General features: G+C 44.3%; 1 protein-coding gene across 4 annotated transcripts in view; it reads right to left on the bottom strand.

Moving 5' to 3' along the window:
* Positions 1–2,834: 2,834 nt before the first annotated feature.
* Positions 2,835–24,538, bottom strand: part of D2HGDH (D-2-hydroxyglutarate dehydrogenase) — a 30,223-nt gene continuing 8,519 nt past the window's right edge. For 2 of the 4 annotated variants that reach the window (XM_077825606.1, XM_077825609.1), the window contains 7 exons: positions 22,679–22,818; positions 21,778–21,971; positions 17,119–17,287; positions 16,172–16,315; positions 14,594–14,736; positions 9,981–10,146; positions 2,835–8,464 (listed from right to left, as the gene is read on the bottom strand). In XM_077825606.1, coding sequence (XP_077681732.1) covers positions 8,205–8,464; positions 9,981–10,146; positions 14,594–14,736; positions 16,172–16,315; positions 17,119–17,287; positions 21,778–21,971; positions 22,679–22,818 — 1,216 coding nt within the window. In that variant the 3' untranslated portion in view covers positions 2,835–8,204. The remainder of the gene's footprint in view (positions 8,465–9,980; positions 10,147–14,593; positions 14,737–16,171; positions 16,316–17,118; positions 17,288–21,777; positions 21,972–22,678; positions 22,819–24,538) is intronic. The other 2 variants (XM_077825608.1, XM_077825610.1) reach the window with 2 other exon arrangements.

Here is a 24,538-nt window from a genome sequence, read left to right on the forward strand (position 1 = left end):
AGATGCTTTGTTCCTGCGCCCTCAATAAGGCGTTTTTAAAATACAGCCAGCTCTCCTGGACTCCTTTCCCCCTCATATTAGCCTCCCAGGGGCTCCTGCCCATCAGTTCCCTAAAGGAGTCAAAGTCTGCTTTTCTGAAGTCCAGAAGCCGTATTTTGCTACTCTTCTTTCTTCCTTTTATCAGGATCCTGAACTCGACCATCTCATGATCACTGTTGCCCAGGTTGCCACCCACTTCTACTTCCCCTACCAATTCTTCCCTGTTTGTGAGCAGCAGGTCAAGAGGAGCATGGCCCCTCATTGGTTCCTCCAGTACTTGCACCAGGAAGTTATCACTAACACTCAAAAAACTTCCTGGATTGTCTGTGCACTGCTATATTGCTCTCTCCGTAGATGTCAGGGTGCTTGAAGTTCCCCATGAGAACCAAGGCCTGTGATCTGGAAACTTCCTTTAGAGAGAACCAGAGAAGCAGCCCAGGGAGCAGGTCAGTGCTGGGAGCAGAGCCACAGAAGAAGCCCAGGGAACAGATCTGTGCTGGGAGGAGAACTGCAGTAACCAGAGCCAGAGGGGCCAGAGAAGCAGCCCAGGGAGCCGCACTGGAGGCAGAGCAGCAGCAGTGCTGATGCAGTGTGGAGCTGGAGCAGTCCAGAACCAGGTGTGGTGAGCAGCTGGGGAAAGTGAGGGGGTCCCTGGGCAGCAGGCCCAGTGCAGGGAGACACCCCCAGCCAAGAGGCTTTACAGGCCAGACTTGGGAGGGGGATCGTAACCCCAACGGGTGTGGGGGGAGCCTGATGCTGGGAAGAAGGGTCCTGCCGCCTACAGCCTGAAGGCGTGTGCTCACCGCCAGAGCAAGTGACTGACCTGCAGCATCCCTGCAGCACAGCCAGGGCCTGGGCAGGAGGCCTGGGACATGTGAGGAACAGACTGTGAACTGCCCTTACATTCCAGTGACAGCTGGTTGTGGTGTCCTCATGCCCACAGAGCAGGGTGATGGATTTTCCTTTAACCTTTCCCATTTTTTCCTTATTTTTAAAATTGATTGGTGTTTAATAAATTGTGTTTGCTTGAACAATATGCAATGATCAGTGGGTCAGGGAAGCATCCAGTGCAGAGAGAGCACCCCGCAGTGGGGACACCCTAGACCCTGCCCTAAGTGACCACAACAAGGTTGGGGGTTAAGCCCCCCCAGGAATCCTGGGCCCACACTTGTTGGGGTTACAAGGACTCTGCCACACAGGAGATTGGAAGGGGAGCCCTTGAGGTCAGACAGGCCTCTGGGTGAAAAAAAGTGGGAGAGAGGACTCAGATCCTTCCGCTAGCCCGTTTCACTGGGGTAATTTTTAAGCCAGAAAAGTTCCCCATAATAGCAGGATCATTCGGCCACTTACATATATAAATACAATAAAATGGGTGCCTCTGATTTATTTTGCAAATAGCAAGTAAAAAACATCTTAAGATGGAAGCGAGAAAATAGATCAGGCAATAATCATAAGGCAACAGACTGCTTAGCTTGGGCAATATTGGGGGTGGGGCACACAGGCTTTATACTACCGTCCAATTTCAATGGATTTACTTTGGTGTAAATTGAGTAAGAGAGTGGCAATCAGGCTCATGGTCTTCAATTAGTTTTCTTTCAGCTGGTCAGTATTTTATAGCACTGCATCTAGACCAGATGCAACCTGGTAAGAGTTCCTCCTCCTTGTCCAGTCTCAGCTACGTCTCTTTTCCCCAAGACAGTAAGTTAAATCACTGCCATAGTGTTGAGGGAAGATCCTTAGAAATCTACAGCAATGACATCTCTAAAGGTGTGAGACCAATCAGGTTATGAGCTGGAGGTCCCCAACAGTTGGAAGCACCCCTATTCCTTCCTCCACCTGCTCAGTTGTAGGTTCTGCCTCTCTTTCTGTTTCTTTCAGTTTCTCCATGTTGCACTTTGGTGTGGTGGCTGCACCTCACCAGGGCTTTTTTGGCTTTTTTTGTCTCTACTCTCACTCCTTCTCCTCTTCATCTATATTACAAGTAATTAACTATGCATTAGAACAGGGGTGGGCAAACTATGGCCTGGGGGCCACATCCAGCCCTTCAGATGTTTTAATCTGGCCCTCGAACTCCTGTCGGGGAGCAAGGTCGGGGGCTCCCGGAAGCAGCGGCACGTCCCAGCTCCGACTCCTATGCATAGGGGCAGCCAGGGGGCTCCACACACTGCCCCTGCCCCAAGCGCAACCTCTGCAGCTCCCATTGGCCACCAAATGGGGCCAATGGGAGCTGCAGGGGCGGTGCCTGCAGATGGGCAGCAGGCAGCGCCACCTGGCCGTGCCTCCACATAGGAGCTGGGGGGGGGCATGCCACTGCTTCTGGGAGCTGCTTAAGCACTGTCCAGAGCCTACACCTCTGATCCCCTCCTGCGCCCCAATCCTTTGCCCCAGCCCTGATACCCCTCCCGCTCTCCGAACCCCTCAGTCCCATCCTCCTGCACCCTAGAGCCCGCACCACCAGCCAGAGCCCTCACACCCCCCACCGCACCCAACCCCCAATTTCATGAGCATTTATGACCCACCATATAATTTCCATACCTAGATGTGGCTCTTGGGCCAAAAAGTTTGCCCACCCCTGCATTAGAAACAAGGGGATGGGAACCTTAGTCTCCCACTTTCCAGCTGAGTGCCTTAACTGCTGAACTATAGTCTCTTTCACACATTGGCCCAGTACATATTTAATTATTTATACACAGCAATACTCAGACAGTGCTTCAGGAGCCAAATTCATGATCAACATTACCCAAAAGAGCCACAGAAGTGTGAATTCAGAGTTTCATTTAATATAGTGCTATAGATTCATATTTAAACAGTATGACAGGGGAAATATATATATATATATATATATATATATAAAATTTCTCACAGCAAAATAACTGACCAAGTATTATTATTTTATCAACTACAATTGGATAATAATATAGTAAATATAATATAATAATATAGTAAAAGCACATCTTGATTGGTTAATAATTAAATCACAGTGTTTTAAAACCATCTACTGCAAAAGACACATTAAAGAGCCACTTGTGAGCATCACTGATTTATACACAGTGGAACAGTTTCATCAGGAGAGATTGAGAGAGACCTTTCCCAGAATATACCTAGTGAGTGGTGGAGGACACAAGTTCAAATCTCTTCTCAGCAGGCAGAGGGCAGAATTGAACACTCTGTCTTCCACATCCTGGCTAAGCATTCTAACCACTGAGTTAAACATTTTGTGTGGAGCTAGGTGTGCTTTGAGAATGCCTACTGGATCAGACTCTGTAGGCAAGCTAAGTGGGGAATATTTAGGGCTTGTCTACACTACCTGCTGGATCGGCGGGGAGCGATCGATCCAGCCGGGGTCGATTTATTGCGTCCAGTATAGATGTGATAAATGGAACGCTGAGTGCTCTCCCGTCCACTCCGGTACTCCACCAGAACAAAGAGCGCAATTGGAGTTGACGGGAGAGCATCAGCTGTTGACTTACTGCAGTGAAGACATTGCGGTAAGTAGGTCTAAGTACGTCATCTTCAGTTACACTATTCACATAGCTGAAGTTGCGTATCTTAGATTGACCCCACGCGGTAGTGTAGACAAGCCCTTTGGTTGAGGCTCCCTCCAGGGCTCCGGCATGAGATCATAGAATCATAGAATATCAGGGTTGGAAGGGACCTCAGGAGGTCATCTAGTCCTACCCCCTGCACAAAGCAGGACTGACACAGTAGGGAGCGGGGTGGATTGACCAGGGAATGTCATCTAGTTCTGCTGGGAATGTCTGCATAGGGGATGGAAGAGCAGGGGATGACTCCACTTGAGTGAGGATACCTGAGCCTGTACCCTGAGCTGCGAGGGGGTTGGACCCAGGAGACACCTTTGTCCGGGAAACTGGACAAAGGCGGGGGGAGGAGCAGGGGGGGAGGAGTGAGACTGCGGGCAGGGGGCTTCAGTTTTGGGCTGGCTGGGAATATGCAGGGAACCTCAAGTCTGGGGTCTAAGCTCCTTGCCCCCCAGAGGGACCTGGCTGAGGGGTCCTGGTTGTACTTACAAGCCCTGCTTGGAACTGTGTTCCTGTCATCTAATAAACCTTCTGTGTTACTGACTGGCTGATAGTCACGGTGAATCGCAGGAAGTGAGGGTGCAGGGCCCTGACTCCCCCACACTCCGTGACAAGGACCAATCCCCAGACCCCTAAATGGGCCCCTCAAGGATTGAACTCACAATCCTGGGTTTAGCAGGCCAATGCTCAAACTACTGAGCTATCCCTCCCCCCCTGAGATAGGTACCTAAATGCACGAATAGCTGTGCACATGCTCCCTGGCAGATTTTTAGGCAGCTAGGGGACTTTACCAGCAGAAATGTAGGACTTTAGGTGTCCACCAGGTGAGGCAGCAGCTGAGCAGGAGTTTTTAGGAGAGCAATAGGGCTTGAACATTGGACTTAGGCATCTAGGTGGCATCTTAGGCACCTAGTTAGGTGGATCTAGCTCTCCGTGTCTCTAGGCCTCAGCTCGCCAACTGTACAATGGGTATTGTGATGAATACATCAAAAGACTGATGTACTCTAATTCTACGATAATGGGAGTCCTAGACAGTAATATGCACATCTTCATTCTGTAGGGATCCATTCTTACAGAGACTCCTAACTGAAAAGCTAGTTAGTTTCACAAAAGGATTTAAAAGCAGTTTCAGCGCTAACCTTGTCTCCAGAGGCCCTGTGCCAACGCGTGTGGTTTTACAATCCCCTTACATTGCCCCTCTCCCATTCGACTAGGGGAAGCAGTGAAACTGTCTACACACAAAGTGCTATTGAATGCATAACCAGCATTTCCTAGAATTATCTGTTTCTTTGATTCCTCTTCTCCAGTGTAAAATATGAAACATAATCAAATGGAAATGTAGCATTTTATACTTACCATGGACTTACAGTTGTTTAGTGCCAATCTCTTCCAATTCAATAAGTACCTAAATTGTTTTCAATTTTTCTGTCTTTTTAGGATGCATTGATTTTTATGGAGTCATAATAGTGACTTTATGGCAAAATCTGAAAGCATTTCCATTCTAAGCCTGAATTGAGTCACACTAGCTATCCTAATAAATTCTTTCCACCTGATGTCTCTTTCCTGCCCTGTCTGAAGCTCCTGTGGAATTCTATCTAAGTTGGAAGTTATCCAGTCACGCCATTTTTGAGGTATGTGACTCGGAGTAACTGCTCATTTTCCAAGACTGGTCCAACCATTTCTCATTTCACTTTTAAGTCAAAGACCTTGCTGTGCAAAATGGATCAACACCTTAGCCCTCATGAAGAACTCATGCACAGGATTTGTTTCACCAAGTTTGGTTTCCAAACTATGGACAGCCTGACTGCTTCCCTGCCCTGAGAGAAAGGATAAGGGGAAGGAATCTCACTGGCAGGTGTAGCTCGCTAATTCCAACCTGGTCACTTTTTAGAAGTGAGAACTGGGGTCTACAACAGAGAAGTGTGTGCACAGAAACCCTAGGAACAGCCAAACTTGGGGAGAAGACATAGATTCATGTTACCAATAAAGCCAATTCCCAGGAAGGGGTATATGTTTGGAGTAAACACAGTTACTCAGACTGTGGGAGTGGCCAAGTTGCACTTGATGCAGGACTCATACAAAGGACGCTATATGCTACCTTTGTGCTTCCCAGATTTTGGCACCTTTAAATTGCACTCTCCTGCCCCCGAAGAGCCACTGAAGCAGACAGAAATAGAACATAGCAGTACTCTGGCCGTGCCCACTATATATCCCCTGGGAAACTCACTCAGCCAGAGGAATTCCTGCAGGAGCAGATCTGTTTGAGTTACAGTTTCTGTGGCACTGAGTTGTACAAAGGGGCTGTATCAGACCAGGTTGTGTAGGTTTTGGTCAGAGCATAATAGGAGCTTCTGCTTACAATAAGGACACAAGGAATAAAACCTGACTGGTGCCATCATATTAAAAACAAATCAGTCTTTATTTTTATTAACTCTTATGTTTTATCAAGCTTCTTATAGTCATAAAAAAACATACATTTATTAGAAGATCACTGGAAATAACACCAAGATCCTCAAGCTGTTCTCCTAAGAAAGATTATGAGGTCTCCAGTTAGACTAGGGTATAATACTGGCAAAACATTATACAAGGTTTTGTGAATTAAAATAGTGCAATTTTTTTTTAATTCTGATCAAGTTTTAAATAGTCAAACCCCAAGTCCCTGCCAGATAATCATACATTCACTGTAAAATGTTCTCATTAAATGTAAATGTTTGTCCTGATCCAGAAAAGGTTCAGCTCAGACTTGTTTTCAGTTAGAACAATGAAATCTCACAAGCCTGGCCTGGTAAACACATGCCCTTCTGCACTTCTCTCAGGCCTCTGGCCAGCATGGCTACTTCCCATGTATCACTGCCATTGGTTGTGCTCTGCCTATTGGTGTATTGTGGCCAGAGGGGGAAGAGTTCATGGTCGTTACAAGGGGATCCTATGGATTTAGGTTTGAGGAACAATCTGTTCCTCAATTCCACTGCCCTTCAGCAGGCCAAGCCCTGCATTTCAAATGGGGTTTTATTTGCATATTTTTGGTGCTGAGGAGCTGCCAGTGACTAAGAGGTATGGAATTATGTTACCGATGTGTAGTCACCTTTCCTGCTGCCCAGCTTCTTAACTCCTATTTCTGTACAATCAATGCACCTACATTCCCCTCTCTGCTGTGCAACAGAGAGGAAGGGAGTAGAGATGTCGGTCAAGTGGCTAATAGCCCCAATCCACGAAGAAAATTGATGTATATACCCTAGTTAACACGTATATTTTCTCCTTTCCCTTCCTTGCGGATTACCAAAATGCAAGCATAACCAGATGCTGTCTTTATAAACTGGCCTCTTCTATTCCATGGTGCCCCAATACGATCTTTGCCATCAAAACAGCCTAGTTTGATACATAATCACCAGTTTAGCCAAAATCTAATGAAAAACTGCAGTCTACTTCCATGAATTTACAAGATCTGTGGGCAGGATGATTACATTCTCTGTTAAGCCAAGCGAGGGCACGGTGAATGGAAGAGGCAAAATTCTGTCCTGGTAAAGGGGTAAAATTCTGGCCTGGCTAGTCCAAAGCTGTCTTTGGCTCAGGGTGGTGTTGATGGGATGCTGTTTATACCTCTGATCTCAGGTTTGTAATATCTGTGTGAAAAGAAAGATTACAGAGGGGTTGACATTACTGGAAACCCTACTCTGGGTACCAACTACAGTATTTCTAGTGTGCCTATAACTATAGTATCCAAGTGTCAGCACAAATTGTTAGCTCTGGCTTGGCGCTAGTGAGGCAAATGCTATAAAGAAGCCCTAAACACAGCTGATCTCAGCTGGGAGTTATAGGGACAAAGATATGATCATGATGCCCACTAAGAGCTGCCTGTTGGACACCTAGTGGAGCTTAGCAAATTATTACCACTGCCATGAATTTACCAACTGTGCCAGGATTACCCCACATACATACAACTATGAGCAAGTGAGGGGCAAATACCTATAATTCCAGGATCAGGAACAGCACTGCCATAATCCTGCCATTTACACTCCAGAGATTAACCAGAATTTAATCTTCCATTTCCATAGCTGACTGCACCCACAAATCACATACCTAGATTGAAGAGGCCTAAGCTGCAGGTGTAATAATTTGCACATGTAAAATTGTAGGCCTGTGTTTGAAAACAGGCTGTAAATTGTCTTCCTATGCAGAGTAAGCAACACAGAGATTTTAAACTGCCCCACTGCCAGAAAGTGATAGAAAGCACAGATGGGCTACCAAATCTAGACGCTGCTTACACTTTCTTCTTGCTGCATGTAGCTCTTGCTAACATCCACGAGCACGGACTATGAATGAAATAAAAAAAAACAATCTAAAGTACAGAGGAAAAGCCATCAACAGAGCATTAGAGAGTTAAGGCTTTTCAAGGGTTCCACCAGCTGGACTGGGATGGTAGATAATTCTAAGCACTGCAGCATGGGAGGGACTGGCAGGTAAGCCCCATATATACAGTCCTTTACCATTTCATTACAATCATAAAGTGAGCAAAGCAGCTTTGAAAATTGTTGTTCAGTCTGTCAGTGTCTAAAGTGCAGTTATGAGCTAGAGATACAGTCGATACAGCAGGACATTCACCTGTTTCTCAGCAGCACGAAGCTCTCAGGAACTAGCTGGCAGTGTCTTGTAAGGGTTCAGAATCCCTTTGGGGTCCAACATGGCCTTGACTTGCTGCATGAGAAGGACTGCCTCCTGTGGCTTACTGTATTGAATGTAATGCTTCTTCTTGAAGCCCAGTCCATGCTCTGCACTGATACTGCCATTATACTGTGCAGTCCACTTGTACACAAATGGCTCAATGGCATTCAGCAGGGAATGGCTGTAGGACTCAGCTGTGATGTTCAAGTGCAGGTTTCCATCTCCTGGAAGAAAGCATAACAGAGCTGGGTCTGAGATGATTCTGATAGAGAAACTGAATGACCCTGCTATGGAAATTTATCATTGGCTCTGCTGTGTAACAAAACAGCAGAATCTGTGTTATGTCCTGAGAGCAGCTGTCCATTAGTATTCTACAAACAGTGGTTCCTCTCTTCAGACAGTTATGTGCTTGAATAACTCAGAAGGTTTCCTAGCTATTGTGCCATCTCTAAGAAGTACAGTCTGTCAGAAAGCCCTCACAATGTAGAGTAAAATAACTTTCCATTTCCTGATTTAGTGCTTTTAGAACTTCAGCCACAATATTTCTTGTGGCAAAGATTTATCTAAAAGTTACTTCATTAGGATTGTGACATTTTAATTTACCCATACCACATTATTCAATCTCTTCCAATTATATTTTTGCAACCATTTAAATCAGGGGTTCTCAAACTGGGTGTCGGGACCCCTCAGAGGGTCACGAAGTTATTACATGGGGGGTCATGAGCTGTCAGCCTCTATCCCAAACTCTGCTTTGCCTCCAGCATTTATAATGGTGTTAAATATATTTAAAAGTGTTTTTAATTTATAAAGGGGGGGGGTGCACTCAGAGGCTTGCTGTGTGAAAGAGGTCACCAGTACAAAAGTTTGAGAACCACTGATTTAAACGTACCTCTGGGTTACATTAATAGAGTTATGTTTTCTTTTGGGCTGCCTCTGAATAATGATCTTTGATTAACATCTAAATATCTATTGACTATTTGGGAACCAAGATAAATCTAAAGTTTTTAGTGATTCATGTTCACTTTGGAAGCTCTCCCAAAAGGGAACATGACTCTTGACATTAATAAGTAGAATTAAAAATAATAATCCAATTTGTTATATAGTCAAATGTGTACAAAAGACAACCTTTATTAAGCAACCTCCTCTTTAAAGACATTGCTCTAAAATATCTTCAAACAGAGAGTGCTTAACAGTGCTCCACTTCTAATGACAGCTCAGCTCTGTTAAGCAATCCATTTGTCTGTCTCCGGAGTAGCTGAAGTCAAGTTTCACTACATAAATTTCAAAATATCCCTTTGCAAATTCCAAGACCTTTTTATCTGAATTGTATTATTTTAATCACTTTCTTCTAGTGGTTAATGGCTCAGCCATAATTGGTTTACAAATATTGCTACTCCCTCTAACAAGGACAGTGGTTACCTACCAAACATTTACATTTATTATTTGACTGTGCAGATCAAACTTATTGCCCAATTAAATCTACTCAAAACACTAGATAAGGAGCTACAAGGCAACATCTCTTTGAATAACTTCTTATACTGTGCTATTTTTGTTAGTAATTGTTAATGTTATGAAATCAATTTTTCCATTAAGCATAGGGATCATGTCTGAAATTAGTGGATTCCCACAAATCCTCACATCTCCGACTAGAGCTATAGCTCTCAGTCAGCCAATACCATCTAGTTTCCGTTTCTTAGAAGCTAAACTACAAAAGGAAATCTGTAATGTTTCCCAACTCACCTAGATGGCCATAGCCAACCACATTCTTGGCAGTCTTGCCCAGTCGAGCCCTGGTATCAATCACAAGGTCATATAGTCTCTCCACAGGGAGTGAGATGTCATATTTGTAAACACAGCCATCATGAGTTAGGGCCTCTGTGATCCGCTCCCTCAGAGACCACAATATCTGTGGTTCATTGGATCAAACAGGATAAAGTGGAGCGAGAAAATTAAAATGAACCAAATACATCAGATTTCACTCTTCATTAAGTTTGGGGATACGGGGAGAGGGGCAGGGAACTGTTATCAAACTATATGAGCTACTGTGATGGCCTTATGTCCTCCCTCTGCATATGTATTATCTTATAGCTCTCAGAAACATCCATTTATATTTGTTTGGCAAATTGGCACCATCATATGGTGGAACTATGCATGAGGTCTCTAAATTCATCAATTTCAGATAAAGCAGTACTGGTTAAAATAACTGACTTGCTCAGTACCCTGCCACTGCAGTCTTTGGTTTCAGCGATGAAATGGATATGACTGAGTCTGTCTGGGCAAAAATTAAATTGGGGAAGAAAACTATTAGAGCCTCCCCTGGGATAGTGCTTGGGGTGTGCTATAGACCGCCGGGATCTAATTTGGATATGGATAGAGCCCTTTTTAATGTTTTTAATAAAGTAAATACTAATGGAAACTGTGTGATCATGGGAGACTTTAACTTCCCAGATATAGACTGGAGGACGAGTGCTAGTAATAACAATAGGGCTCAGATTTTCCTAGATGCGATAGCTGATGGATTCCTTCAGCAAGTAGTTGCTGAACCGACTAGAGGGGATGCTATTTTAGATTTGGTCTTGGTGAGTAATGAGGACCTCATAGAGGAAATGGTTGTAGGGGATAATCTTGGCTCAAGTGATCATGAGCTAATTCAGTTCAAACTGAATGGAAGGATTAACAAAAATAAATCTGCAACTAAGGTTTTTGATTTCAAAAGGGCTGACTTTCAAAAATTAAGGAAATTAGTTAGGGAAGTGGATTGGACTGAAGAATTTATGGGTTTAAAGGTAGAGGAGGCCTGGGATTATTTTAAATTAAAGCTGCAGAAGCTATCGGAAGCCTGCATCCCAAGAAAGGGGAAAAAATTCATAGGCAGGAGCTGTAGACCAAGCTGGATGAGCAAGCATCTTAGAGAGGTAATTAAGAAAAAGCAGAAAGCATATAGGGAGTGGAAGAAGGGAGGGATCAGTAAGGCAAGGTACCTTATTGAGGTCAGAATATGTAGGGATAAAGTGAGACAGGCTAAAAGTCAAGTAGAGTTGGAGCTTGCAAAGGGAATTAAAACCAATAGTAAAAGGTTCTATAGTCATATAAATAGGAAGAAAACAAAGAAAGAAGAAGTGGGACCGCTAAAAACTGAGGATGGAGTGGAGGTCAAGGATAATCTAGGCATGGCCCAATATCTAAACAAATACTTTGCCTCAGTCTTTAATAAGACTAAAGAGGATCTTAGGGATAATGGTAGCATGATAAATGGGAATGAGGATATGGAGGTAGACATCACCATATCTGAGGTAGAAGCGAAACTTAAACAGCTTAATGGGACTAAATCGGGGGGCCCAGATAATCTTCATCCAAGAATATTAAAAGAATTGGCACAAGAAATTGCAAGCCCATTAGCAAGAATTTTTAATGAATCTGTAAACTCAGGGGTTGTACCGTATGATTGGAGGATTGCTAACATAGTTCCTATTTTTAAGAAAGGGAAAAAAAGTGATCCAAGTAATTATAGGCCTGTTAGTTTGACATCTGTAGTATGCAAGGTCTTGGAAAAAATTTTGAAGGAGAAGGTAGTTAAGGACATTGAAGTCAATGGTAAATGGGACAAAATACAACATGGTTTTACAAAAGGTAGATCGTGCCAAACCAACCTGATCTCCTTCTTTGAGAAAGTAACAGATTTTTTAGATAAAGGAAACGCAGTAGATCTAATTTACTTAGATTTTAGTAAGGCGTTTGATACGGTGCCACATGGGGAATTATTAGTTAAATTGGATAAGATGGGCATCAATAGGAATATTGAAAGGTGGATAGGGAATTGGTTAAAGGGGAGACTACAACGGGTCCTACTGAAAGGTGAACTGTCAAGTTGGAGGGAGGTTACCAGTGGAGTTCCTCAGGGATCGGTTTTGGGACCAATCTTATTTAATCTTTTTATTACTGACCTGGGCACAAAAAGTGGGAGTGTGCTACTAAAGTTTGCAGATGATACAAAGCTGGGAGGTATTGCTAATTTAGAGAAGGACAGGGATACCCTACAGGAGGATCTGGATGACCTTGTAAACTGGAGTAATAGGAATAGGATGAAATTTAATAGTGAGAAGTGTAAGGTCATGCATTTAGGGATTAATAACAAGAATTTTAGTTATAAGCTAGGGACGCATCAACTAGAAGTAACAGAGGAGGAAAAGGACCTTGGAGTATTGGTTGATCATAGGATGACTATGAGCTGCCAATGTGATATGGCTGTGAAAAAAGCTAATGTCGTCTTGGGATGCATCAGGAGAGGTATTTCCAGTAGGGATAAGGAGGTTTTAGTACCGTTATATAAGGCACTGGTGAGACCTCACCTGGAGTACTGTGTGCAGTTCTGGTCTCCCATGTTTAAGAAGGATGAATTCAAACTGGAACAGGTACAGAGAAGGGCTACTAGGATGATCCGAGGAATGGAAAACTTGTCTTATGAAAGGAGACTCAGGGAGCTTGGCTTGTTTAGCCTAACTAAAAGAAGGCTGAGGGGAGATATGATTGCTCTCTATAAATATATCAGAGGGATAAATACCAGAGAGGGAGAGGAATTATTTAAACTCAGTACCAATGTGGACACAAGAACAAATGGATATAAACTGGCCACTAGGAAATTTAGATTAGAAATTAGACGAAGGTTTCTAACCATCAGAGGAGTGAAGTTTTGGAATAGCCTTCCGAGGGAAGTAGTGGGGGCAAAAGATCTATCTTGCTTTAAGATTAAACTCGATAAGTTTATGGAGGAGATGGTATGATGGGATAACATGGTTTTGGTAATTAAATATTCATGGTAAATAGGCCCAATGGCCTGTGATGGGTTTTAGATGGGGTAAGATCCAAGTTACCTGGGAAAGAATTTTCTGTAGTATCTGGCTGATGAATCTTGCCCATATGCTCAGGGTTTAGCTGATCGCCATATTTGGGGTCGGGAAGGAATTTTCCTCCAGGGCAGATTGGAAGAGGCCCTGGAGGTTTTTCGCCTTCCTCTGTAGCATGGGGCACGGGTCACTTGCTGGAGGATTCTCTGCTCCTTGAGGTCTTTAAACTACAATTTGAGGACTTCAATAGCACAGATATAGGTGTGAGGTTTTTTTTGTAGGAGTGGTGGGTGAAATTCTGTGGCCTGCGTTGTGCAGGAGGTCAGACTAGATGATCATAATGGTCCCTTCTGACCTAAATATCTATGAATCTATGAATCTATGAAACCTCAGTCCTGCCTTACCAGTACCCTGCTATCTCAGCCCATACAAACCATCTCAGCCTTGACCCACAGCAGCCTCTGGCTCTACATACGGGGCTCCTATCCAACTTTGACTGTGTTTAGTTCCTGTCTCAGAGAAAGGAGAAAACATGTAATTTCATTTTCCTGGATATTTTAGAATGGCTATTTTTCTGTCTAGAGTCAATACTCAGATCTCCTGCCAATGCACTGGCTGCAAGGGAAGGGAAAGACTATGGAAGCATCTCCCCATAAACATTCACAAAGCCACCTCACTGTCCTCTTTAAACTCTCCATTGCCAACAGGGCAACAAAAAACCACAATGGTCAGGCAACTGGTGTGCAATGACCACTACTTATCATACTGACCAGGAGTGTCTCATTGTTTCCTTGTGCTCTCCTGTTGTTTGCTGTATCTATCTGTTGTCTCTTGTCTTGTATTTAAATTGTAAACTCCTTGGGACGGTGGCATCTCTATTATGTGCTGATACAGTGCTTGGCACAATAGGGCCCTAATACAGGACCCTAGGTGCTACTATAATGTAAATAATAATCATCTCAGCTCTATGCTAGTACTCAAAGTTTGCTTCCCATACATGAGTGCAACATGCTGCTGAGACTGAGAGTCCAGTCCAACACAAGATCTTCCACTATACACACCACTGTAACATATTCCAAGGAAGTGAGGGTCAAGGTGTTGTCCAGCACTGCAAATCTTCCCACTTCTAAAGAGGAATAGGGTTATTCTACTCCATCACCTGTCAGCCTCTCTCTATTGTTTTGTTTTGCTGGCTAAGGAAATGAGGAATTTCTCTACTACTTTGTGCTCAAGCAAAATTGCATGCCTAGAGAAAGAAGATTCAGCACCTCCTCATTAACACTATAAGAGAGGGCTATGAGAAAAATATTGGCAGAACATTTGAAAACAGCCAAAAAAATTGTTGGCATATGTTTCACCACATAAACCAAGCTACAGCTTGTCCTCCTGATGTCAGGAGACTTGGGAACTCCTAAGCCACAGAACAAATTGTTTAACCATTCATCAGTGTAAAGTACAAACCCAAATAGAGAATTATTCCATGAGTGTTTGTGTAGGACAGGGAATCACCTTTATTTTCTTATCCTCTGTGGCCACAGTCCCATCTGTCACCAAACCAGAGGCCATGACATGTTCCAAGAAATTGTTCAGCTTTTCTTCATCATGGGCAGAATTGGAGCCTGATGTTTCAATTAAAATATAAAAGGGGCTTCCTGGAAATGAGAGAGGACAGAAAAAGAGAACAGCCAGTAGAAGATAGGGATTTAATTCAGACGATTAAAAGGTCATCTTGAGAAGTCAGTGGGTTAAAAATAAAGCAACATTCTCTACAGTTTTCAGAGTAACAGCCGTGTTAGTCTGTATTCGCAAAAAGAAAAGGAGTACTTGTGGCACCTTAGAGACTAACCAATTTATTTGAGCATGAGCTTTCGTGAGCTACAGCTCATGCTCAAATAAATTGGTTAGTCTCTAAGGTGCCACAAGTACTCCTTTTCTTTTTGCATTCTCTACAGTGACTCCTTTTGTATAAGGTAGAGGGCTGAGATAACTGATCTTCCCAAGCTTCAGTATCCTTTCACCATTCCCTATAGGAATTCTGCTGGCCAAGGCAGGACTGAAATAGCTGGGAATGCCTCCAGAGCTGTGATATGTGGGAAGACCCCCTCATGAACAGCTGCTCTGCACTCTGCATTGGCTAGAGCGCACAGAGCTCTAGACAGAGCACAATGGATGCAATGTCCTCGACAGTTGGAAATTCTGCAAATATTTTTGATCTTGTCAGAGTATCTGCTTTGTGTTTGAAAGTGAGTATTTCAGAGTGATACTATCCATCTGTATGGAAATAAACTCTGCTACAAGGCATGCAGCTAATCTACTGCTTCCTTCAAGTTAACCAATATAAATAAAGTCCAAAATTCTGGAAGGATGCACTTTCCTGCTGCATTTCACGTAGGTTCCCTCTGAGGAATCCCTCTCTGTTACTCTATAGCCTTGATGCTACATCAGTTGCTCTATGCACTGCCCTTGTTTTAATCACTCTTTATTGTAGCAGCTGCTGTTGCGATGGGGCCAATAACTTAAAATAAAATACGCCCCCCCCCCCCAATAATACAAAAAATTATGATTCATGTGATGTTTGTTTGAATGTCTCAGAATGACTAAGCTGGGGAGACAGGGAAGTTTGCTCAGTGATAAATTGTTACAATGTTACTGGAATTTATTCAGTCTATTTATTAGGTTGCTGTCTCCTTCCTACTCCACAGGACCAGACATAGTCCCTATGAAAAACTGTCTTTTTGCTATCTCTGGAGAGACCCCTTAATAACTGAACATGTAGGCTAAACACTTCTCTTGCCCTAGCAGAAGACTAGCTGCTCCTTGGCAAGGTTGGAGTGCAGTGGTGGAACAGTGTGGGGAAGTCCAGACCTCAGTTAACCTGGATACTGGACTCCCTTCTCACCTTTGGAGAGACCTTTCTTTAGATCAACTAAGTATTTAGCCCACCATTCCCTACCTCCTCCCAAAAGAAATCCCCAGAAGATATTAGGTCTTTTTCCACAGCACAATAAAACATCAAGATACCTGGGTTCATAGCAAAGCCTTATACTCCAGATCACCTCTCTATGCACAGTACATTAATTCTAGTACCTGTCACTGGTTTGGACAGTTTGAGGTGGCTCTCAACCAATTTCATGCACTTGTCATCCATGAATTCGTATGCAGACAGGATCTCTCCCAACATGCCTTTGCAGGTAGTGAAAGTTCCAAGAACTTGAGAGAAACTCTGACAACCTTTCCACAGACAACAAACACAGAAAAAATTAAAACTGCTAACATACTAAAAAATATTACCTGGCTCAAAATAGTTTGTCCAGGGTCCAGTAAATAATAATTAATGATGTATGCTACACAGAACGCTGTTAGAAATGTTTGTGATGGTAAATGTTTAGAGTAGACCATGCAAGTACACCTCTTACCTGACTGGTCTTTTTCATACCAATGATTTTTAGCAAACAGGACACCTTGGATCCTATCAAGATACTTAGGGCACCATTTCCCTATTCCCTAATTATCTGGGCCAGAAGGGTGGTGAAGCAAGGAAGTGGTGAGGCAAAATATAACCAGTACAGCTAAGCACTGGATCCCTTCCCTTTTCTACTTCTATCTACCATTTTTCTACCTGAGAATGACATTTTGCCTGCCAGAGCTAAGCTAAAGCTCAAATGGCATGGTGACAGGTCCCTTGGGAATACCACAGATAAGAGAGTTTTGCTAAATCCGTGACCACAAGTATTTTAATACACACCACCAAACTCTCTCAAATATTTTGTTATTAGAAATAAAATCAAGTTGGTGGTTTACAGCAGTTTACTAACTTGTGACTCTCTCAATTCTCATTCTTTCCCTGCTTCTTCTGTCACTGGTTTCAGCAGTAAAGTTATTAAATAACAGCCCCCAGGATCACCGGACAGCTTCATCTCCAGTAATATACCCCAAATCAATCTCTTGGTCCTCTGATACTGTATGAACAGCATTGCATATTGTTTCTGGTTACCAACACCACAGCTGAAGAGTGAGAGAGTGACAGAGCCTACCTAGGAAGGCCAGATTCACAGACTTGGGTTTCCGTGGACAGAGGATAGAGACAGCAGTAATGACCCCCAAAGTCCCCTCTGACCCAATGAAAAGCTGCTTCAAATCATAGCCAGTATTATCCTTCCGCAGAGAAGCCAAGCAGTTCAGAATGGAGCCATCAGCCAAGACCTGGCAGAGGACAAAGAAACAATACTGATAAACCCTTCATTTCCAATTACATAAATACACACAGGTGATGAGCTGGTGTGAAGAGATAAGATGATCAGAAGCTGCAGCAAACCTCTCAAGAGAGCCCTGCATGGATACATCTGATCCATAAAAATGGTCTGCAGATATCCACAGATTTGCAGGGCTCTACCCCTCAGTGCTGCAAAGTGGTTATATTCTTTTTTCCTTCTCCAGTTGTCGTCCCTCCCCACGCTTTTTCCCTATCACTTCTTCCACATAGCTCTCCCCGTCCAAGGCTCTCTCTCATCTACATCCTGCCCATTTTGCTCCATCAAATTCCTCTCTTCCTTACATGCTCTGCTCATGTGTCTCATGTAAAGCAAGGAACAGTTACACCAATAAGAACAGAAATGTTTTTCATACCGATCAGTGATCTTTCTCCAATGGACATAATCAGCCACAGTACGTAGATTTTAGCTTAGGACAGCTGATGTAACCAATGAAAGTAAAGTGCCAGTTTTAAAACAGTGAGGGTAATTAATCATCAGAAGTAGTAAGTTCTCCATCATTTGAGTCCTTAAACCAAGATTGGATGGGTTTCTAACAGGTATGCTCTAGTTAAAGATTGCCTTGACTTCTTAGACACATTAGAGATGAAAAAGACCACCTGTGTCATGTAATCCTCTCTCCTGCCAATACTGTTCTTTACAACAAACATACTAGTGAATTTTTCAGTCTATCTTTAAATGTTCCGAACACCAGGATTTCCAAAAGTAAGCAGACTATTTTACAACCTAATAGAACTATAAGGCATTCAGCCAACACTTTTCTGTGTTTTAAGTGAACTTCATTAATAGGCTGGTAGCACGACGTATTTTGCCAGACCTTAACAGTTTGCGCTGATATTTTCCATGCACGTTGTCTGCCTCAGCCCTGTATCATAGAATCATAGAAGATTAGGGTTGGAAGAGACCTCAGGAGGTCATCTAGTCCAACCCCCTGCTCAAAGCAGGACCAACACCAACTAAATCATCCCAGCCAGGGCTTTGTCAAGCCAGGACTTAAAAACCTCTAAGGATGGAGATTCTACCACCTCCCTAGATAACCCCTTCCAGTGCTTCACCACCCTCCTAGTGAAATAGTTTTTTCCTAATATCCAATCTAGACCTCCCTCACTGCAACTTGAGACCATTGCTTCTCGTTCTGTCATCTGCCACCACTGAGAACAGCCTAGCTTCATCCTCTTTTGAACCCTCCTTCAGGTAGTTGAAGACTGCTATCAAATCCCCCGCTCACTCTTCTCCTCTGCAGACTAAATAAGCCCAGTTCCCTGCTGGTTTTAAGATTATATAGCAAGCGGCCACTAAGAGATAGCTACAGGTAGGATCTCTGTAAGCAGAGGTACAAAGTTACAATTTCCAAGTTTTAACTAAAAGAGCTCTCTCCCCACTTCTTAGCACTACAAGGCCATCTAACATCATTGGATGTTACCAGTAAGACAATGGTTAAAATAGGAGGTTGAGAGTTAACTTTTAAAATATCTCTGTATCAAAAAATACTCATGTAAAGTCTTTTAACAACACTATTCAGGAGAGCTAGAAAAGTAACATTTTAAGGATGGCTGGAAATCTGGAGAATCTGACAGCACAGAACCACTCAAATGTAGGGCAGGAAGTAACCTCAAAAATCATCAAGTCCAGCCCCCTGTGCTGAGGCAGGACCAAGTTGTGACACCCTGGCACCCTCTTATTCACCATCACATAATTAGGATATGTTTTGCACAAAGTATGCCTTGTGAGGTACCATTCTAAAAGTCTTGATCTGATAGACATTAATCTCTCGTTGGATTATATGTGCTACCATTGTATGTGAAGTTATGAAATTTGGCTAGGTATGTGTTACTGAAACATGTTGTGAAAACAGCCACAAGCAACCTTTCAGGTACAACAATAAAAAGACCAAACAATGTTAATGGCTTATTGAGGAAACGCACACAAACACAAGGATTACCCCAGGAGCTGTGTACAACAGAAACCTCTCAGAGACAGCACTACTGTTTGGACCCAGGTCACAGCAAAAGAACTTTCCAGCAAGTAGAAAAAAACATATAAAAGGGGGAAATGACAACATGAAGGTACCTCACTCTCCCTATAACAACCTGTGCACCTGAAAACACCTGAGGAACAAAGACTGAACTGGGGGAAGTGATGGTCCCAGGCTAAAGGGATTTCTAGCCTATGTATGAAAACTTGGGAAACCGAAGCTGCTAAGCAAAGGCAGCTTGTGCCTTAAGAATCTGCCAGCCTGTTTATCACTCAGGGTGAGAATCTGCCAATCCATATCCTACCTATTTAGTATGTTAAACTCAGTTTGCATTTTTATTTACTGCATAATCTGCTTTGATCTGTTTGCTATCACTTATAATCAATTAAAATCTATCTTTTGTAGTTAATAAACTTATTTTATGTTTTAATCCAAAACAGTGTACATTTGATTAAGGTGTCTAGGGAAAATCTCATCTTGGTTTCCACAAGTGTGCATGGTCCTCTTCACATTGAGGGAGACACAGACCAAGTGTTAAACCCATATACTGGCCAGATTTGACTAGGGCAAGACGGTACTGGTCTGTAGTCCTAGGCTGGGAAGCTGGTGGTTAGAGAGTCTGCCTGTAACTGCAGCTGGGTGTGTCTCTACCTGTGTGAATGCTGGTGAAAGTGCAGGCTGGATGGCTTTGCAGCTTGTCACAGCAGTTAAGTGTGAGAGGGAGCCCAGGCTGGTGGATCAGAGGGCTTAGTGGTACCCCAGTTCCAGGCAGCATCCCAAGGGCAACCCATCACACAGGTAAACCTAGACCATCCCTGACAGGTGTTTGAAGGGTTTTAAGAACAGGCTAGACAACAAGGGATTCCACAACCTCTCTTGGAAGCCTTTTCCAGTGCTTAACTACCCTTAGAGAGGAGGAAAAACTTTCTAACTCCAACCAAAATCTGACATTACACCCATTACTTCTTGTCCTCCCTTCAGTGGACATGGGGAATTGATCACAGTCCCCTTTATAACAGCCCTTAACATACTGGAAGACTTATCAGGTTCCCCTCTCAGCCTTTTCTTCTCAAGACTAAACATGCCCAGTTTTTTAACCTTTTCTCATAGTCCAGGTTATCTAAACCTTTTTATCATTTTTGTTGGTCCAGAGGAGAGCACTGTTCTCTCTAATTTTTTAGATCCATGTGCAGAATGAATTTTGTAATGTGCACCAATATGGAGCTGATGCATGGTGGGGGTGGGACCGAGGGCTTTGGAGTGTGGGAGGGGGCTCAGGGCTAGGGCAGAGGGTTGGGGTGTGGAGGGGGGATGAGGGCTCTGGCTAGGGGTGCGGGCTTTGAGGTGGGGCTGGGGATGAGGGGTCCGGGAGGGGGGCTCAGAGGTGGGGCAGAGAGTTGGGTGCAGGGGGTGACTGCTCCAATTAGGGATGAATGCTTTGGGATGGGGCCAGGGATGAGGGGTTTGGGGTTCAGGCTGCCCTGGGGCTGCGGCAGGGAGAGAGGACTCCCCCCAGCCCTCTCTCTCTGCTGCAGCTCAGCGCCAGGTGAGAGGCGCTTCTCCCTGGCTGTGGCCGCTCTGGCACGCCTGGGCTGGGGGAGGGGCTCTTCTCCCTGGCAACTCTGGACTGGGCCAAGGGAGGGGATCCTCTCCATGACAGCTCCAGCGGGCCTGGACTGGGCCAGGGCTCCTCTCCCTGGCTGTGGCAGTTCTGGCGGGCCTGGGCCGGGTGAAGGGCTCCTCTCCTCGGCAGCTCCAGCGGGTCTTGGCTGGGCCAGGGGAAGGGCTCCTCTTCCCGGCTGCGGCCATTCCAGCGGGCCTGGGCTGGGTGAGGGACTTCTCTCCCCAGAAGCTCCAGCGGGCCTTGATAGCCTGCAGTGCAGCTGCACAGCTTACAGGGGAATTTAGCTCTGGACTCTCTCCAGTTTGTCCACCTCTCTCAAAGTGTGGGCCGACAACTGGACACACAGTACTCCAGCTGAGGCCTCACCAGTGCTGAATAGAGCAGGACAACTACTTCCCATGTCTTACATAGCACACTCCTGTTAATACACCCTAGAATTACATTAGCCTTTTTCACAACTGCATCACACTGTTAACTCGTATGCAATTAGTGATCCACTATAACCTCCGATTCTATTCAGCAGTACTACCACCAAACTAATTATGCCCCATTTTGTAGTTGTGCATTTGATTTTTCGTTCCTAAGCATAGTACTTTGTACTTGTCTTTATTAAACTTCATCCTGTTGATTTCTGACTAATTCTCGAATTTGTCAAGGTCATTTTAAATTTTAATCCCATTCTCCAAAGTGCTTGCAACCTCTCCCAGCTTGGTGTCGTGATGTACATTTCTAGAATAACAGGAATATAAAAACAGGATGGTGGCAGGATACAGGATGGAAAGAAGTTCAGATACAGAAAGCAGCTACAAGACACTCATCTTACCACTTCCAGTCCCAGAACTGTCCCTCGGAGAGAGCCGTACCTCAACAGCCTCAAGCCTCCTGCATTTGTTGCCACATTACCACCAATGTGGCAGCTGCCCTTTGCCCCAAGGTCAAGTGGCATGATGAAGTCCAGCTCCTCAAGATACGTGTTCAGGTTCTCTAAAATACAGCCAGCCTGGCAAACAAGGATTCCTGAAAACAAAAGAATCAAGCTACAATTTGACACACAGAAATGGTCTCCTAAAGAGGCAGGACAGCGGTAAGCAACTAGGACCTCCTCTTTCTCCAAAACTTCTACCCTGATGGTACAATTCAAATCCAAAACAACTCTTGTCATGGCTCTATCTCCCTCCTACTGAAGTCTATGGGAGTTTTGACACTGACTTCAGGAGGCAAAGGTCCTGGATTGGTATCTGGAACACCGGGGTACCAAATATTTCTCTCCCTTTAATTTTCCCTTACCTCAACTTTTTAAGAACTTTAATGTTCACATCAACCAGAGGTTTTCTCATTCCCCAAGTCCAACCACATATGCATACTTTTCCCATTTCTCTCCTCCACAAATGCCAGTGCAGACTGGCCATAAACCTGGCAGATCCTTTCTTCAATACAGCTGTAATTTATGTCCTACCCTTTACTATCAGATCCAGATAGTATCCCATATGGATTTCTTAAACAGATACTGGGATGAGTTCAAGTACTCCTTTTCCTTCCCCCAGTCTCCATGTACTATCAGAAACAACATCAGAAGAATCCTGGATTCAGGAAGCCCCTGCTGCCTCCTCGTGGTGCTGCTGGTCTGGATCCCTGCTGATACTACACTAAGCACCTCTCTGAAGGGGGGCAGGATTCAGAGGACTAAAAGATGAGCCCTTTTACATTAGAAGAAATATATTTACCAGACACACTGTTGAAGCTGATGACCTGGTTCATCAGAGCTGTGGAGAGAATAATCTCATCAAAGACAGGAACGCTGCCCCCCACAAGGCCAGTGTTACCTCCCTGGGGGTTTACCGCCAAGTTCCTTTTGTTACAATACCTGAAAGGGAACACATTGTTCAAAGGTCACACTGCTCAGAGCCATGCCCCACCTCCCTTCTGCATGCCTCTGGGAGATTTGTTCTCACATGCACATGTGCAGTTGGATGAATCGGTTGTCCTCATCAACACTAATTGTTTCAGTCCTAAAAACTGAATTTGAGATGACGGGCCAGTTTCAGATAGCGAGTGAGAAAACACAACTCCTGCTGATGCCAATAGGCCTTGAATAAAGGAATATAAATGTAGGACCAATACAATATTTTTACTCCCAACAGCAGTCAATTCCTTTTAGAAACTAATTCTTCATGAGGCTGCCTTTGTTAGCAAATCTCTATCACACTGCTGCATGTTCTTTCCACCTCATCACATGGGATTTTCATTTCTTTGGTTTTGCTGGGGCTCCGTGTCCCCCAGCGCAGCGGTGTGTGGGAGCTCCAGGGTCCCCCTGCCCATGGGACTGGGCAGCAGCGGGGAGTTCCCCCGCCACCGGGCAACTGCAGCATCTGTCGGCCACCCGCTGCCTGCAGGGCAGCTGCGGGGAGTTCTCCGACCTGCGGCTGGGCAGCTGCAGGGGGCCCCCTGCCACGGCTAGGCAGCTGCGGGATCCGCCGGCCACCTGCCACAGCTGGGCAGCTACGGAGTCCCCCCCACCAGGGTGAAGGCTGGGAGCTGTGGGGGCAGGGCTGGCTGGGAGCTCTAGCCCCAGGTTAGAAAATGTCATGGAGGTCAATGGAAGTCATGGAATCCGCGACTTCTGTGACCTCATCGTAGCCTTATTTATAGAGAACTATGGGTGCGTGCAGGACATCTTACAGAACAAGTAAAAAGACAGGTCTCTGCCCCACAGAGCTTACAATCTAATTCCAAAATTGCAGTTTAAGTTAATTCCCTGCTTAGACCTCATACACATGTACAGGGTGGAGGATTAAGAAAGGACCAAGAACAGAAGGCCGATTCAGACTCTTAGAGGGAATACAGGATACTATCAGGAACAGCTGTTTACTAGCAAGGGGCCTTCAAGAAGGTAAGTGCCACAACCAGTTCTTACACAGCTGTGATGCATCTCAGGATAAGGACTATGTAGTTATGTAAAAATATTTTTAGTTTCTCTTGTAACTAATGGACTTTAAAAATCCCCTCTAAAACCTTTTAGAACTCGGAAAATATGGTGTTCTTTTGTTGCTGAACCAAGAGATATCCTGAATCCTGCAAGTTCCAGTTGTATTAAGTGTACAAAGCTGCAGTGTACTAGAAAATATTTCAAAAATGCAGATCTTGATGGTAGAAGGTTTTAGGGTCACTTTACATTTTGTTGTAACACACCTGGTATTGGGCTCATACACTGTTGTAAAATATGATCAACCTTTTTAACTGTCTGAACCACCAAGTGGTGAGCCTGTGTACTGCTGCTAAATTAGGGCTCGATTCTACACCCAGTGACACCTAGGAAAGTATTGTCATTGACTTCAAAAGATATAGAATCAGATCTTCAGGTTCAGGAGCTGTTTGAAGCTGGGATCAGGCTCAAGGTTTCTCTGGGAGGATTTATTTTGAATCTCTTATTTTATCTTCCTTTTGTTCTCCTAATCTCCTTTTTCCCCTTTGGCTATTTTTCTCCTTCAGCCTGAGCTTGTTGTGACCTTCCGAGGGTGGTTCCTTCCTACTATTGGCACTGTTTCCAATTAGGTCAGTTCAGTGGAGCAGAGAAATCACTAGTG

This window comes from Eretmochelys imbricata, chromosome 9 (genome assembly GCF_965152235.1).
Source record: "Eretmochelys imbricata isolate rEreImb1 chromosome 9, rEreImb1.hap1, whole genome shotgun sequence".
NCBI lineage: Eukaryota > Metazoa > Chordata > Testudines > Cheloniidae > Eretmochelys > Eretmochelys imbricata.